This window comes from Paroedura picta, chromosome 4 (genome assembly GCF_049243985.1).
Source record: "Paroedura picta isolate Pp20150507F chromosome 4, Ppicta_v3.0, whole genome shotgun sequence".
Lineage (NCBI taxonomy): Eukaryota > Metazoa > Chordata > Lepidosauria > Squamata > Gekkonidae > Paroedura > Paroedura picta.
This window is the reverse complement of record NC_135372.1, coordinates 61,881,403-61,899,636: the sequence shown is the minus strand read 5'-3', so window position 1 is coordinate 61,899,636 and position 18,234 is coordinate 61,881,403. Positions and strand designations below refer to the sequence as shown.

At 41.2% G+C, this 18,234-nt stretch overlaps 1 protein-coding gene across 2 annotated transcripts; it reads left to right on the top strand.

Moving 5' to 3' along the window:
• The first annotated feature begins 111 nt into the window (after positions 1-111).
• LMO4 (LIM domain only 4) lies at positions 112-17,786 on the top strand. Of its 2 annotated transcripts, none has more exons than XM_077333094.1 (5): positions 112-754; positions 3,200-3,438; positions 10,084-10,180; positions 10,511-10,666; positions 17,021-17,786. In XM_077333094.1, the coding sequence occupies exons 2-5, from the start codon at positions 3,203-3,205 to the stop codon at positions 17,027-17,029; spliced, it is 498 nt and encodes a 165-aa protein (XP_077189209.1). In that variant the 5' UTR covers positions 112-754; positions 3,200-3,202; the 3' UTR covers positions 17,030-17,786. The 2 variants fall into 2 exon arrangements, with proteins under 2 accessions (XP_077189209.1, XP_077189210.1); XM_077333095.1 differs by lacking the exon at positions 112-754 and adding an exon at positions 2,905-2,926.
• Positions 17,787-18,234: the final 448 nt, after the last annotated feature.

Sequence of the window (18,234 nt, the reverse complement as noted above, 5' to 3'; positions counted from 1 at the left end):
TTCCTTGGGATTGGCAGGTTTTATTATTCCGCCTGAACAAGCTGCGGGCGGATTGGGCGAGGCGCCGTGACGCAAGGGGCCGAGCTGCGGCGTCGTTGGGATTTTGCTCTGTCAGTAACACATGGGGAAGAGCGAGGCAGAGAGCCACGGAGGGCGCCGACGAGAGGGGCCTCCCTGCGTGTCCTGCCACCGCCAGTCCCTCCGCAGTTCCTCGGCTGGCTCTGCGGCCGCTCCGGCGTCCCCGGCCTCCCGGAGAGGGACTTTCCCCTCGCCTCGGACTTCTTTGTAGGCGGCTCAGCCTGGCGAAGCCCGCAAGGGTGGCGGCGTCGGCGGCCGAGGGGAGAGCTACAAAGTGCGGCCGCAGCTGCCAAAACTTAAGCCAGCGATTGCAGCAGCAGCCCTCGCCTTTGCAGCCCGAGCAGTAGCAGCGACTGAGCTCTGCAGCTCCCCTCGAGGGGAAGCGGCGGCAGCGGGAGGAGGAGGAGGAAGGGAAAGAAAGAAGGAAGGAAGGAAGGGCTGAGCCAGACGTTTCCCGGGCAGCGTTCTCCTCCTCCTGGCCGGGCTGCTGATCCTTTCTTGGGGGTGGAAGGTTCCGCCGTCGCCCAGCGAGCGCGTTGGGCTGGCTTTCTTGTTTGTTGTTGTGATTTGTTGAGAGAAAATTGCCGTGCCAGCAAGCGGTTCTTCTCCCCCCGGTCGCTCGCCAGACCCCACAGCCACGTTAGCCACGGCCTCGTGCACCATAGAGGGGAAACAGGTAAGCCGGGGGGGGGGACACCCCTGCTTCGCCTCCTGAGCGCTTGGCATGCCGCCCCTCGCCCGGCGGTGGAAGGGAACGCCCGCCGCCGAGAAGCGAGGCTTGCCCCGCAACTCCTGGCCGCCGAGCGGTGGCGGGGCCGTACAAAAGGCTGCCTGCCCCGAGCTCCTTCTGCGCCCCCCCCCCCCGGTTCTTCCTGCGAGTCGATGGTGGGAGGAACGATCACCCACTTTTCTTTGTAGTAAACACTATTTTGAAACAGTGGCAGACTAGGGGAGGGGAAATCTGAAGTGAGCGGTTTTCTCTGTTCTTCCCCCCCTTTCCTTTTTTTTTTGTCTGTGTGTTCAGGGGAAATCTGATGAATCAACCTAATTAAAACCAAGCCGTGAATTAAGCATCCAGTTTTTTGGTCCTACAAATTGCAAGCTCTACGCTCGTCCCTCCCTTGGTCTCCATTAAAATCACCAGAGACGTTGTTAAAAGGAGGGAGGGGGTGTGTGTTTTGCCTCTAGCTGCCAGCTCTCTCCTTTCTGTTTCATTGCCTCTGTTCCAGGACCTAAATTGCTTGGCTGTGTAATTACCAGAGTAAGCCTATTTAAGTTAAAAGCTTTCTTTCTCTCCCCCCACCCCACCCCCAAACTCCAAATGAAACTTGATGAGGGCCCGTCCTTGGTTATCAAGGGAGTCACTTTCTGGTCAGTCCTCTTGATTCATCTCTTTTAGATTTAATCAGCATTAAGGTATTGCTTGTCCTTAAGAGCTTTAGCTTAATGGGGTTACTGGATGCTTCTGTCAGTGTAACGTTTCCTTATATGTAATATTTACCTTTCCACAAAGGCTAGGGGTTAAGGTGGTGGGATTTTTTAAAAGTTGGTTTTGTAAAAGATCTGAAATGGATTTACATAATTTGAAATGTGGTGGGGGAAAGCACCCCAAAGAAATGCAGATTCATAGTGCTGGAAACGGTAACAAAAGGCCATTCCGTGAGTTAAATGCATCAGAAATCAATTTACATAAAGGTATATGATGCATTCAGAGAAACGCAATGCTAATGGCTTTTAGAGTGGTTTCTCTTTCCCAAGTCTCAGGGTTTTTAGTTACAGCCTTAATTGGTGCCGTTTGCAGTCTGGTTTATTTTGTGGTCAACTGAACATATGATCAGGAGTTATTTTGGAGGAAATCCTGTTTTTTCCTCCCCCCCCCCCCCAATTGGCCTATTTTAAGGAACCTGGTACTGTCCTTGTAACCAAGTTAAGCAAGTGACAGGGGGAAAAGTTTGTTTCCTCTCTCTTTAGAGGTATGAGTTTCAGCAAATAGCCAGATGCCTTAGGTTGAGAACGAGTTTAGAAGGACAAAGGCAAAAACATGTCACTAATTGGCAGTAAATAACTTGATCTTTTTATAGTGTAAGAGATTGAAAGGGCACCAGTCTCTGGGACCCTGGGTCGGTGGCAGGGCAAATTAATCGGCTGGAATCAGCTTTATGAATTGGTCCCAGTATTAATCTCCCTGTTACCTTGTTGGTATAAATAATTTTTTGGAAAGTGAGACACACTCATTTTGTGCTGTGTATGTTTTAAAACGGCTGTCTTAGAGGCAGCCATGCTAGCTGCTTCCTGAGTGGGGCACACTTGGTTGTTCTGTGACTGTTATCACAAACTTTTTGCTTTCTTCTCTGGCTTTCTTTTTTAGGACAACAAAGCGCTTAGCATTTAAATTGCTGATCAAGGGCAGATTAGTGAGACAAAAGTAGATTGTGTTTGTATAGGAAGTTAACAGGCTTCTTGAAGTTCAGTGATCTATTATTCTGTAAAGTGTGGGGAGAGTACTTCATTTGATCTTTCCTTTAAAAATTGGAACAATCCTGGTTGGGGCTCCTGTAGATAACAATGGCATGAAAAAGAGAGCTTGAAAAACCAGTTTTACAACTTTTAGGGTTTCCCCCCCTCTCTTTCTCTGTGCCAGCAAGCACTCTCTGTTCCTCTCTCCAGAACCTCGCCTGTAAAAGAAAACTAAATCTCTTGAACTGTTCTCAACTTGTGAGTTGCAGCTGTGCTTCCCAAGACTTGTGGTTAGGGAACATGGCTTCACCCAGGAATCTTCTCTTCCCGTTTTAGTGCTGTGGGGCCCACCGTTTATATTCGGAGGGCTGTGTAGACTGCAAGACTCCAGGTGTGTGTACTTTTGTGTCAGCAAACAAAGCAGAAGGGGAGGGGAATCAAGGTTTGACAGCAATATTGCAAGCTGAAACTGTCATTGGGCTCCACTCATGAGCTAAAGAGGGGAGGTGGCTAATTAACTCAGAACAAAGAGCCTGAAAAGTAAACAAGTAGATGCTCTCCCACTTTTTCCTCCCCCACTTTTCTCTACATAGGACTGCCCTAGAAAGCGAAGGGAGCAGGTCCTGAACAAAATGTTAACCCTCTTTTTGTGTTTTTTGTTCAGACCATGGTGAACCCTGGCAGCAGCTCACAGCCTCCCCCGGTCACCAGTGGCTCCCTCTCGTGGAAAAGATGTGCAGGCTGCGGGGGGAAGATTGCCGATCGCTTTTTGCTCTATGCCATGGATGGCTATTGGCACAGCCGGTGCCTGAAATGCTCCTGCTGCCAGGCCCAGCTGGGAGAAATTGGTACGTCCTGCTACACAAAGAGCGGCATGATCCTGTGCAGAAATGACTACATCAGGTGAGCAAGACGGAAAGGGATACATGTGTGCATGCACGTGAGCCTGTGTGTGTTGCTATTCCATTTCTTCCAATGAAACAGGAGGGCATGCATCAGAAACTACTGTGGGTGGTAGTTTGAAAACTTGAACAGAATGTTTTGAAATGATTCCTTGTCTGTTGTATGCTGGATGAGTGGGATAGGTGGCCCTGGAGGGAAAGTGTGAGTGAATGAAACTTCTAAAGCAGTACTGATCTCGCAGGGAAGTCCCAGGAAGACTACCAAAGGCTGTTGTGTTGATGGAGGAGAAGGGTCTAGATTTTCGAGAGGAAGAAGGGCAAGTACAGGTTTCACTGGGGCTGTGTTGCAAAGCCTAAACAATGAAATTATCTCCCTCTTTAGCATCTGATTGAAAGGTGCTTATGCAAATAATAAGCAGTGAAAATGGAGTGACTCATTCTCTGTGCTCATTGTGAAAGAACTGATTAACTACTGGCCAGCTGAAACTGCCTCCCCCAAAGTTCTGTGTGTTCATGATATTGAAGGGCAGCTTTTACTTGACTTTTGCTCCTTTTTTTCTGTGCAGAAGGAAAAAGGAGGCTAGTGGTCATTCAATTTTTTTCAGTATTTCCTGTTGCATCACAATAGCTTTTGCATTGGGTAAAATTTGAGTAAAATTTTGTATGGCCAGTTTTCTCTGTCATAGGTATAGTTTTTTTTTGTGCAATGAAAAAAATCTTAGTGGTCTGGTGCCTGCTGGATCTTTTCAGGTGTACTCAAGTTCTTTTAAACTAAGGAGGCATTTTGAAGGATTACGCATTTAATTTGAGTAAATGGCTTGATAGACTGATGCACATGAATGCCTTAAAAAGGTGTTCTAGTTGAGCAACCAATAATTAAATGTCCCCCTCCCACATTTTTTGTATAGAGAAAAAATTGAATTAAAAGCATAAGGGGGGTTGTCTGGGTAGCCTTTATCTTTATGTTTGACAGTAGATTTGAAAAAAGTATCCCTATTCTTAAAGGAGGAAAAATAGTTGGACTTTTTGTGTGTGTGTGAACTAGTTACACTGTTCTTACTTTGAACGCATAACTGTTTTGAAAAGATAGCACCAAAAGGTGTTTGCTTGTTCTAATGTATCATTTACCCTGTTTGATAATGGCACTTCCAATCAACTAAATAGGCCACAGGAACAAAATAGCTATAGAAAGGTTTTAAGGGATTTTAAGCGATATTAATTTTGCTAAGTGTTCGGATTTTTGAAAAACTAAATTCGAGAATATCAGTATGTTCAGGCTTACAGTGATGTATTCTTGATCCCTGTCTGGAGCAACTACATAAGCAAGGCAGAATTCTAATTAAATAGCACAGAATGGGTAGAAAAAGGGGTTTGTTTGAAGTGGAAAAATTGACACTCCAGAGTCTGTGAACAGTACAGATTTTGTCTCTATGAAAACCATCAAACAAACCTCTTCTGATCACTATTAATTAAAAAGAAGTTGTCTACTGTACCCCCTAAGGCAAGTTCAGACCAGATTATTGGAATCTCTGCCTCTGGTTTTTGTGTAAACTTGGCATGTTTTTAATGTAGGCTATTATATTGTGAATAGGGTGCTTATCAGATGTTAAATTGAAACTGATGTGGTTCCATTGCCTGGCCTTTTTTCTAGAACTAGTTACTGGTGTAATTCAAGATTCTTATGTCAAGGTATGTCCTTCTAGAAGCTAGTCTGTTCCTTAGGATGCAGGATGATGGACCCTACTGTGTAAACTCCATCTCTGACCCTGATGACTTTCAGGCATCAGCAATTCCATGCTCCAACCTACTGTCAGACATGCAAAATGCTACCAATTTAGCAGCCTCCTGCCGTGGCTATCAGGAGTGGTTTGGGGAAGGTGCCTAGAGAGAACTATTCCCTAGTCCTAATTACATTTACATTCCTTTTGGAAATTTTGAAGGTGATCTTGGGTGCCACAGCAATGCGTGTATAACACGAGAGGAAAATGGATCACCCTCTATGTGGTGGAAGGTACTGGTTTCTCCAAGCTTATGTTAGACCACAAACCAGTTCTGTTGGGGAGCTTTTGAACAGTCTTGTACTGAGATGGAGCTTTGCAGAGTGATCCATACCTAGTCTGGCTATATACTTCTGCAGGTCTCATTGGCAGTTGCTGGGTCTCTGTCTCTCTCTCTGTAGGGACATTCAAATAATTGACTTTTCTCTGGCCCCTTACCCCTAACCTGAGTACCTTAAGCAAAATGCATTTTTCAGAATGGAGGAGGAGGATGATAGGCAGTTCTCCCAGCCATGAGATTTCAGATAAAGCAGCAGCATGGCAGTGAATCTGCACAATTAAGAGCTTTAATTAGTGTCTCCTCCATTTTCTCTTGGTTCTGATAGGTTTTATCTAATGAGATCTCGTCCCTGGTTTAGATCTGCCTGGAATGACGTGTCCGAAATGAATGAGAGCTGTGTCGCAAACAAAACATTTAATTAACAAAATTGGCCTTGGAGAGGAAGAGACAGAGAATAGGCTGGGGGTAGGGGGCAAAGGGAGAGAATGTAAACTAGCTTTTCTTAAAGGGCTAGTCCCTGAAGACCCTTTTCCATACAAGTATGTATTTGGTATAAGGCATTCTTATGTCTCACCTAGAATCTATGGGGGGTGGGGGGAGAGCAGCTGCAGGATGTTTCAAAAGGAGGTGGCGTTTTTAATATCTGGAATGAAAACTCTGGATTGAGGGTGGAATAGACTATTTGTTTAAAATCTCCCCCCTGATCTTTCTAATGCTTGTGGTCCTGTGTTTGGCATGCCGGGGCAAGGACTCGATCCTCGTTCCAGCATGTAGGAGATGCTCTTCTTTCTCCTTGTTGCTCATTGCCATTCACGTGGCTGTCCGCAGTATGAGCCATTTGAGGAGGGGAGGGTGCCGCCAGGCAACGAGTTCATTTTTCTGGTAATCAACAGCAAGCTGCTATATTCAGGGAGTGCTGTCCCTTTAATTGAACAGGCTAGGTAATTAAATGGCATTTTTCCAATAGGACGTGCTAGGTAAATCTAATAGTTGGTTATTTAATATCACTTTGAAGTCTGCCCACTCAAGCACAATGACAGCACAGGAGCATGTGAACTATTAGCTTGGAAAAAAAATCCAGGATCTCAAAAATTAATTAAATCGCATGCAATTTAGGGGGAACGTTTATCTTGATTTGTCATAACAGAATTAATTCAAGGCCTCCAATTCACTTGGGGGCAGATCTGTTACTCTGAATTAACCAAGCGTAATTTGGCTGATATTTTTTTCTCTTCCCCCTTCTCTAATGCAGCACTTGCACAGCCACCCTCCTCCCCCTTTCAAGTATCAATAGCTTCTGGTGCTTTTAAGGTGCTTGGGCTGTAGTTATGCTGAAGTAACTTTAATGGACTTGGCTCCAGGCATAATTTTCCTGTGTAGCCTTTGTTGCATCTGATACAGCTGGTGCAGAACATGGATCCAAAATAGGAAATCTGCTGGAAAACCAATCCCTTCTGGAAGTCTAAGTGTTTTTGGGTTACTAGTGTGAAGTTTCTACTCTCCCTCCCCCTGTCCATGTACATAGAAGAGAATGGAATGTAGGGGCTGACTGTTCAGTTTCTTACTGGGATTGCAACAGCCTCATCTAGTAATTAAAAAAACAACAACATGCTTGTACAGTTTAAGAAGTATTTCAGGTGAATTTTTGAGAACTAAGGAATGCATGCCATTGTCTTAGCCCATCTCACCTTCACTGCCCTTTCATGTTCTGACAAGTTGTATGTGGAAGGGGGGAATACTTAAACAGTGCTGTGATTAATTTAGTGTGGTACAGCATCATGCTACAAAATGTAGAGCTTTCCTTTCATCCACATATAGAACATCTCAGGGTTGGTGATTGATTGCGTTGCCCAAATGTTGAAATATTAACAACCTCCTTGGACTCCAAGACCCAAAGAGAGGAAACTGAAACCACTTCTGTCATCACAATTAAAGAGTCCCCTGGCTTTAATTAGCCTGACCTGGGGTATCTCTCCCCCTTTGCTGGAGTTAAAGAGAAAAGAGCCCATTAAAGTCCAGTCTGCGACCGATAGCTACTTAATTGAGCACCTAAAGCCTCCAGCCTTTTAAATTAAATACTGTCCTGGACAGTCTCCTTGATTAGCTAATTAACTCTCCTCTCTTGCAGAACTCATGTAAAAACAACTTTTCAGTAAGACTATAGTTAACTGGAATCGGTGTTTTTTTTAGTCAAATAGTGTTGTCCAGAGAAAGAAGTTCTGTTTGAAGCTGTCACAAAATAAGAATATTTCCATCCTTGGGAGAAGGGCCCTGGGGAGGGGGGGATTAGACTTTTTAAAACAAAAAAGTAATATAAAGTTTGGACATGTGCTTAAGGAGTTGCCTAACTCTGCAAAGTAAAGAAGATCTGTAAAATATCCCTCCCCCTGCTCCTAGCTATACCTTTTCTTCTAGAAATCTGAATGGATACATTACACAGCTCCTTGATTCTGTATGTTTCTGTTTCTATTGCAGTTTAGACTTTAGCAGTTATTAGAAATCCTCTTTCACTGAGATTCGACACGCACAACAGGCTCTGCTTGGGGAGGATTGTATAAATCTCAAACGCTGTTTTGAACGGAAGTTGCAAAATAAAACAAGTACTTTTTAGCGGAAAAAGAAGCTGTGCACCTTAACTCCCGTTCTCCTTCGCACTGGGGAGCTTGATTCCTTCCCCACCTTTTCTGAAGGAGCATTTGTTCATTCATTCAGTTGCAGCTATGCAGCCTTCCATACTTTGTCATCAGTTGTAATTTTTTTTTGTTGTGACTCTGAGAATATATGTAAAACTGTGGCCAGAGAAGCCCTGCCTGAAGTTTCTTTACATCTGTATAGACCATAGTCAGTGACAAATAATATTTGAATTGGGATGTTGTAGTTTGTTTTTGTAAATACTTTGATGTGGTCTTCCTGATTGAGAAGATACTGGAATAGTGTTGCTTCCCAGATTTCTAGACAGCTCAGTCCTTTTTAGGCTGGAGGTCTTAGCAGTGTATTAGTTCAGCTTTCCCTTTGTATCCATTCTGACTCTCAGGAAAGTGTCAGTGTGTTGCGGATCTCAGACTAATTAGTTTTGAAATGGAGTTTTGATTGAACTCTTCAAATCGATGCTGCTGCAAAATTTGTTTCTCAGGCTTCCTATTAAAAGCCATCTTAAGGGGCAGTTTTACTACTCTCCCTGTCGTTCAGTCGATACATTTAATAACAACTTACAGGCTATTTTCAATAAAGTGGCGACAGCAAATTAGTAGTTTGAACATGACAAGCCTCCCTCTGCAAGCACTGGTTCTGGAAAACTCAAAGCAATTATTCCCCCCCCCCCTTAAAACATGGGCTTGCAGCAAATATTCAGATTACAGCATATTCTTTGGTAATACATCTTCCAGACACACACCCATACACACTCTCACTCTTAGGACTTCTGTTTCAGACAAAGAGGCCAGTGCCAATCCTAAATATTAATGTTGTGAATTCTTCTGGCATTACACATTGGCTGTGCCATATTGGATCTGGTTCGGTGGATCTGATTCAGAATTCTCCTTTACTATGAAATGGTTGTAGGTGCATCATTATACATAGCTGGGGATGTGAAGAGGAGCTTGTGGGAGTCGGGTGCCTTTTTAATTCCAACAAACATACTGTGTAAAACTGGGAGATCAATATTCATTAAAGCATTATACCTCAGATCAGTGTGTTGTGCCTTTAAATGCATTAGGAGAATTATGTGTATATATTTCCTTCAGTCCGCTCTTCTCCCTCCCTCCTCCTTTGCTTCTCCTCTCTTCTACCTCCCCCCATGGCAGATGTTGTGGTCTCATTTGATTGCATAGGAAAACTGCAGTGATACAGCAAACACCCAGAGAGATATGATGACAAATGGGTCCAGATCCCGGTAAATTACTTTCTGCTCAAATCGAAATTTCATTCAGTTTGTTGCTAGCAGAGATGAAGTAATCTAAATTGTGGACTCAGGAGCAGATAGAGGGAAGTTGGAGCAAGCATTTCATTATCAAGAGAGAGAGAGAGAAGGTTAGGATGAAAGAGATGAGCAGAGGCAAATCTAAAGTGTTGACACCATGATTGAAAAGGTTAACCCATACACATTATATATCAACCTGGATAGCCGAGAGTTTCTAATGGAAACTCTGCTCTGATGGAGGTTTACTGGAGTTTCAATACACTGAGCATGATGTCGTCTTAGATATACAATCAAATCCTCTTAACCCTTTTGATGACTCATCTCTCAAGATATGATTAAAGTACAAAAAAAGTTCTTCATATAATTTCAAGGACACAATGCATTTAAACTCCAGTCATGAATTCTGTCCCTTTTTTATGACAAACCCAGTAATCTGATAAAAAGTATTGTAGAGAATTGGTTTGTGCTGCTAGATGCAAGCCAGTTATTTTATTACATCCTCCCCCCCCCTCTCCCCGGTACTTGAAAGTATAGGATGATTCTGTGGCTGTTCTGCATATATTTGTTTTAAAACGGCCACATCCCATGGTATATAAACAAAGTTGCAGAAGAGGAGTTTAGAAGTTTAAACTGCTACCTTCGTTAACCACAAGTGTCTTGTGTTTTCAGGTTATTTGGAAATAGCGGCGCTTGCAGTGCTTGTGGGCAGTCAATTCCTGCTAGTGAGCTGGTTATGCGGGCACAAGGGAATGTCTATCATCTTAAGGTAGGAGAACTTTTCTTTCTGACTTCCTTCCTAAGTGATAGTCCTCTGCATGGACCAGCATGGGAATGAAATCTGAAACTGCTGTGACTTGAGAAATAGTCTTGGTTGGCTGTAAATGAAAAGGCTTTCTGCAATGCATATTTGTATCATCTTAGTGATTAATGGCCCTGTGTTCCAAAGGTACAACACCCCATATTTGGATATAGATTTATTCTACTGTTTCTACTGTGTGTCTCTTTAACCTTGCTGTAAGTTCAGATTTGGTGTTTTGGTGCTAAGGATTGTAACTCTGTCCAAGTTTTAATTTTTCTTTTCTTCATGTGTTTTCAGTGTTTTACGTGCTCCACCTGCCGGAACCGCCTGGTCCCCGGAGACAGGTTTCACTACATCAATGGCAGTTTATTCTGTGAACATGATAGACCTACAGCTCTCATCAATGGCCATTTGAATTCACTTCAGAGCAATCCACTACTGCCAGACCAGAAGGTGAATACTGAACAATTGCTAATAAGCCTTATTAGAGCTAAACCAAGATTAATTTCTGTTCTGCCTAATATTGGACATCTTTTTGAGCTTCACTGAATGTAGTTAACAGGATGTGGCTCTAAACCTGGAAGTGCTTGAACTGTAAAGTGACTCTTAGGCAAGATGCATTTATTGCAGCAGAATTTTTTTTTTACCCTATCATTTTGGAACAGAAGGGAGGTGGCTGTTGTGGGGGGCAGTGGTGACTTTTAGGCAAAAATGTAGCAATTTGAAGTAAGCCAACTACATGATAGTGGCTTAAAGAATCGTCACAGTAGCATTTCATTACTTAACCTATGGATATGGGGTTGAATGTGTTGGCTTGATTTCAGGAAAAATTTCAGTGCCTTTTAACTCCATTGGATCATGTATGTTTTGTCTTGGCTATTGTTGCTAAAATTGTAATGTGGCCTTTTCAGGGTAGTAGAGTAGGAAGCAATTCTGATCAACAATTGTCTCATACTTCTGCTGGTACTGGACAGTGTATTAGATCTATTTTAGTCTCTAATAAGACCCATGGCTATGCAAGTGAGTGCATTTTGATAACTGCTATGCCTAATTTATAATAATTACTGTCAACCTTCAGTTAAGAGAGTGTTCATTCTACACTGGTCCAGAAAACACTGAATGCACAAGTCTTGCACATAATTTTATTCGCATCATATTTCATACTGATTATGTATTGATGACATTGATTCATTTACTCTTTACAGCGCCACTTGCATGGATATTAAATCTTATTGACCACAGATGAATTTTAATTTCAGATTGGTGATGGATTTTTCCATCAGCTCTGATAGTGTATTTGACTTTTTCATCATTAACCCAGGCAATCACACAGCACTGAGTTATTGCATTGAAACAAAGTGCACACTTCACTTGGTAATTCTTTATGGATTTACAATAGGAACTTCATTAATGTCTGTTCTAAGGATAGCAAAAAATAACATTTATCTGTTAGCAGAAATTTTAAAGACAAAAGTCTTTTTGTAAAAGTCCCTTGGGCAGCTTGTGCAGTTTGCAGCATCTGGAATAATCTAGATATTGTCTGCATTTAGAGAGCAAAATCGGTTTTGGAAAACATCAATAGTAGTGTGAATAGTGGTGCAATGCTATAATCAGTTTCTGTTGAGAATTTCCATTGACAATAGTATAACCAACCATATAGTAGCACCTATGGCCTGATCCTGTGCATGTAGCTTAGAAATTCCATTCAGCTCAGCAGTGGTTACTCCTATGTAAGTGAATTTCTCTAAATATGGTTTGGAATCCAAATGCTAAGCTTTTGAGTTCAGTATGTCTTTTATGTTTTCATTTATGTTTTGATTTGATGATGTTATGTCTAGTGCTCTATCTGTGTCTTGCTCAGCAAAAATACGGAGGTTACAATTACAGCAGCAGTGGACATAAGAACAGAGGATGGTGAGATGTCAGCACAAATGGGCTCTCACTTCTATTTCTGGTCATTAACAATAGAATATTAAGCAGATGAAGAGATACTAAGGGAGAAAATGTGAAGTAGTTCTCAGTGGATGGATGGCCACTGTACAAAGATAGAGGGATTTTTGCCTGCTACCCAATATAGTTGGCCATTAACAGTTTTCATATTAGAACCTTGAGAAATTCAGTCTTGGAATCGAAAGGGTTGTATCTTTTTGTTACTACATGTTTTCATGCTATCAGATCCATCGCTCTGAGGAGTTTATTATTGTAATCAGTTTAGGCTGGTTCTACTGGTTCCATGGAAGGTTGTTGATAAAGAATACTGTTGATGTGTTTATATTACCATCTTTCAATCTCTCCTCTTGGCTATAGTCATTTCTTTTTTGACTTTCCTGTCTTATTTGTAAGCTGTTGGAGCAGGGATCTTTGTGATCCTGCAAATACCCAACATAATGCTTAAATAGAAGAAGAGGAAAGAAGAACCCACTGACCATAATGACTTGTCATTTGACCAAAAGCTGTATAATTTCTGGAATTAGTATAATGGATTTGGGTCTCACTGTGTAGATAAGCTTACTTTAATCCTACTTAGCATAACTTCTTGCTTTTTTTTTTTTTTTTAGAAAGTTTTTATTTTATTTTCCAGAGTTAAAAACAGTGAGATACATGCAATCTACATTGTTAATACAGAAAAGGAGAGCTATACTCTTCATTTGATACACTTGGTTCCCCATTTTTAATCCCTTTTGTAAATAGTTCAGGTAAGGGCCCCATTATTCTTGAAAGGCCTCTTAGTGTCAGTTTGGCTATCTTGGTAAGATCAGCTAGTTTATTCACCCAGTCTTCTGTCGGAGTTAGTTCTTACGTTTTCCATTTCTTGGCCAATTCTAGTTTTGTTGCCGTCGTCGCATAGTAGAAGAAGCTCTGTATGTGGGTTAGGAAGCACTGTGGAAAAACATTTTGGTTCCCTGTTTCAATCTTACAAACCCTCTTCTCTCCATTTAAGATTATAGACTGGCTACAATATTATGGACTTTTACCCAAAGCTTACAGACTTTTTATAGACTTTTTCACGTTTGCACCACATTTAAAAAGAGAAGTCTACTTTGTTACCATCATTTCAACATTTGTTTGCATAGTTTCTGATAATTTTAACAATCATAAACAGCTTATACTTAACATAGTCCTAGAGCCCTCCACATTTTCACTAGAAAAGGGGAAAAAGGAGAAAAAAAAAAAAAATAAGCCTACTTAGTTGTACGGAAAGAAGAGAAACAAATATATATAAGTATACATTGTTAATACCAAAAATAATAAAATGGAGTCTTCATTAATTAATAAAAAAGATTTTTCGTTAGTTATATATACACCTCCTCAGCTAGAAACCTTCCTTTAGTTATGCTTTAAATTTAAGCTAAAAGTCACTACACAGATATGCTAGATAATTCAAATTCAGCTATCATAGGAAATCTAAAACCCCACACTATAATGTAAGCCCATTCCATTAGGTGTCTCCTTTTAGTTATGCTTTGATTTTGGGCTGGTAGCCACTGCGAAATTAGGTTTAATAATACAAATTCAGCTTACTTAAAAGATCTTAGATCCCAGATTAACTTCTTAACTAGTTATAATGCCTATATGACTACATAAAGGAGGTAAAAGAGGAAAGGAATTTCGACCACTGTATTGCATTTCCATTCCCCAAGCTTCTTAGGGAGGTCTCATTTCGAGGCTTATTACGTCTTGTGGCTCCCGTTGACTAATGTTCTGTCCTATTGGTCTTTGGCTGGGAAAGTATAGTTGTAGTCTTTCCCTCGGAGTATACATCGATAAATCTTGAAGCAGTTGTACCTCCTGGACTCCAATATCAGTACAGATGTTTTTCCATGAAGCTCCTTTCAATCGATTGCTTTCACCGCAGATCCATATGTCTTTCTTGTGTATTGTTGCTTTGGAGTGGCTGTATATCTTCTCAGGTAGGGTGTCCTTATCTGAGCTGCAAGACTCTGACATCCCCTTTTCCATCTCCATAATTTCAGATTCCTCTTCTGCTGATAATTTTCCATCTTGTTTAGAGCTATCATCAGCCACTACTATTGGTTCATCATTCCTGTTAGAGACTTCTTCCTTAATGCCTTTGAACTCCATAAGCATATTTTTAAGTGAACCATTTAAAGATTCTTTCAGGTCTTGTGTTTGTTTGTCTAGAAGATATGCAAATTTTTTAAACGAAAACATGTTCCAAGTTTGGAATTTTGTTAGACTAAATCAATTATGCATATGTTGTTTCCAAAATATATTTGCAATTTTGCAAATAGCCAGTAGAGGTCCTACAGAGTCCTAACGAAAGCAACAGTCTGTTTTTAATTAAAGGAATGTCTCTAAAGCTTCGTTCTCGCGAGATTCCACGGCTCTAATCTCTCTTATCTTCGAAGACAAAAAAACAGATATAATAAGAACTGTTACTTATTAGTTTGAGTTGATTTTCTTCTGCTTAGAAAAGAAAATTAGCCTGCCTCAAAATGAGGTGGCATCAAGCAGAGCCAGAAACGGGGGGAAAAGTAAAGACGGAGAAGCGAAAAAGCACTTGCATCTCTGCGTTGATTAATGACTCAGTATCTTGAAATCTGGCAACTTCACCCCCTTCAGTAGTAACAAACAGTCCTGTCACTCTGTCACTCTGGCTTGTTTGGATTAGCGAGAGCAACTCTCCACGCCGAGAGTTCATTCCAGGGAAGAAGGTGCCGAGGGAAACCCCACTCACTGTTTGCAGGCTCGATCTGATGTCTGCCAGATGTTTTCACTCCGGAGTTGTGGTGAGTCGAAGGTCTTGCTGGGAGGTATCCAATTAGCTTTGTAGATTAAAATAAGCTTTGTAGATTGCAGAGTTGAAAAAGGAAGAAAAGGAAAAAAGATTTTAAGATGGCGGACGGCGCTTGCTGGACCCTGTGCACACTGAGCTTACGTTCCAGTGGGAGATTAATTTCCCTGCGGAACAGAGAGGCCCCAGAGATTCACAAGGAATTCCTGAGAAGATTTATGGGTGGGTTAGCGTACCCAAAACCCAATTCTGTCAATCACAGCAGCGATTGACCCTCAGTGGAACAGGAGCTCGAAGTATTCGAGCTATCCAAGTGCCATGGCTCCGCCTTCTCTCAGCATAACTTCTTGCTTGATAGTCAGGAGTTAGAGTACAACTCAACTGGCAAGTGTAATAAATGGGCTACAGTATGAAACATGATACCATTCGTAGGCTGCCCAATCTAGAAGATGGTTATACCATTTACCATCAAGTAGAGAGACCAAAGCTTCCTATCTCGTTGGAGACTCCCATGGTCCTTGTTTGCTAGGTCACTATTGTTGGCTTTTGGACTTTGTGTAGAATGCCTTTAGTAGTATTGCAGTTAGCCATCTGCAAGTAACAATAGCTTCTGAGGAATAGGTTTGCTTGGACCACTCATCTAGTTATCCTGTGTCATGTGCAGGCATACTGCTCACGGCAAGCTGACGCTGAGCCCTGATTTTCCACATCATGCTTGAAACAGGACTTACACCATGTCCATATTAGAAACAGAACCACTACCTTATGGAGCTGGGAATATGACAGTATCTGGGGGTGGGCTTCATGGAATGGACTGAAGCTCTAATAAGAGATTTCTGCTGTCTGTACAGATTGTATTACTTTGCAGCTGAGGAACCTTTCACTAGTTCCTTCATAGTGACAGTAGTGATATTCTCAGCTCTTCTTATCCTTTTGTACGAAGTATAAGTTTTCCTTTCATTAGTTGTGATCAGAGCATTTACTTGGCTCCAGATCCTATACTTTTAAATAAAGTATGAGTTAGATAACATTTTGCTATTCTGTCTCTTGCAGAGAATCTTCTAGTTTACATATCGCTCAGCAATTCCCTTGTACTTACATAATTGGTATTGTCTGTGTCCATAGTAGAGGACACTTGATGCTCATTTATTAAATATGCTTGCTGGCTGCTCCCTAATCTTTGTTCTGGACAGACAAATTACCTTTCTCACACTGAGCATCAGCTCTAGGGAATTAAACCTCCAAGCTTCCACCATTTTAATTAGCTTGAAAGTGGGGGGTTGCAGTTACTAATAGACCTCAGGCTTTTAGTAACTTGGGAAAGGGTAAAAAAAAACAACTTCCTGGGAAGCTCAAAATGTCATTTAAAAACCATACAAATCTAATATATATTATTTCATTTTGGTAATTGCAAACAGATTGCATTTGAAGACTGTCGATTGTTTCTGCTTTATCCATGGAAGCTAGATTTCTGTTGAGCTAGGCATTTTTAATTATCACAATTCATTAACACATCACTGTGGAGGCACATGTTTGACTTCATATATTACAGTGTTTATGTAACATTAACTAACATAGCAGATGAGGAATCTTAAATGGGAGGAAAATATTCCAAAATGTCTATATTTAGCTTTTGTGCTATGCAGCATGTTAACTAGCGTTGCCTAGGGGAGGGTATCTTATTTGCTTTAGACAGAATTTTCCTAATTTAGAAGATCACTTTACTTGGTGCTTCAAAGGCAAGGCATGTCATTTCATCCCTGTCCAAAAAAAAAAACCCACTACCCCCCCAAGTTTAGTGGAGGATTTCCCACCAGAAGCTTTTTGCTCTTTTGTGAAAGTGTATTTTGCTGTCAAAATTATTTTTGTGGTCTCTTTTCCCCCCCAAGCACTTTAGGGGCTTGTACAAGTATTACAGAGAAAACCTTTCATTGAGTCACAGTTGGAAAGTAACCTAATAAAATTAACAAATCATGAGAAGGCAAGAGTGGTCACGTTTGGCTCAAAACAAGCGTTTTGGTTAAGATGCCCATTTCTTTTATTTCTTGCAGGTCTGCTAAAAGGTCAGAGTACTGCAGAATGCGTGCCTTCATCTCAAACTTTGTTCATCACAGATGGATCCCATGTCTCCAGTAGACAAGTCACCTTTGTAGCTAGCATCAATGCCAGCTTCATGCCATTGCACCTTCTTTACTCTTGGTTGCCCTTCCCACATTTATTGGTGTATTAAAATGACTGAAAGCGAACATTAAGGACTCCATGAATCTGGGCTAATGGGAGACTATAGAGAAAATGGAGAGAGGAAAAAAAACTCCACCAGAGGATGACAACTTTGGGTGGGGAGGGGGTGGGGAAAATGACTAATGAAGCTAATTAAAATAAGCCTTCAAGTCTGCTTTCTACCCTCATTAACAATTATCAGGGCACTGGCCGGAATTTGTACCCTGTGTTTTACCTTAACAACATTCTTTTTGCTCTTTGTATATTTAAGTGTTGTAAGGAAATGTGTTTCAAAACTCAAAAAACATGAGCTAAAAGGAAAGGTGGGGCTCTTGTGATATTCTATCACAAATGACTTTTATTGTATCTCTGTAAAATACAATGTATGTATGCATGTAAGTGTTTTGTCCTAATGTTGCTACTTCCCATGGCAAAAAAGAAAACGGAAAAAAAGCTCATAGCAGCTACTGTGTAGAAATTTTCACCTATTCCTAATTTGCTGAATGAAGAAAAAAAAATCTTTTATTTGTGATACTTTCAGAGACATTTGCTCTAGTATGGTGTATTTAAATAATAAAAACTTAAAATGAAAATGTCTTTAATTGAGTTTGGACTTGAATGTGATGTGGCACCCCCCCCCACACACACACACACACACAACAGCACTTTTGCCCATGGACTTCTATATTTTAACTTCCAAGCTCCTATTTCCTGCTTTCTGTCAATAAGGAACTAAGAACAACATTAATACCACTTCAGGCAGAGTCTCAGTGTTCTGATGTTCCCAGTGGCTATTCAAATAACAGAAATATTTCATGAGCTGAACTCTCACTGTGATCAACTTTGTGGCTCTCCTCAGGCTAAGTTAACTCACCTTTTAACAGAATGTGTGTCAATGTGCCTTTCTAGCATTAATGTTGGTATTGTGTAAGTTCAAGGATATATCATGGAATTGGCAAGTTGCCAAGGTAAAACTTCTGGATTTCAAGAACAGGTTATAACTGTTTTTTATTTGTAGTACACCATAAAGTATCCAGGCAGAAAT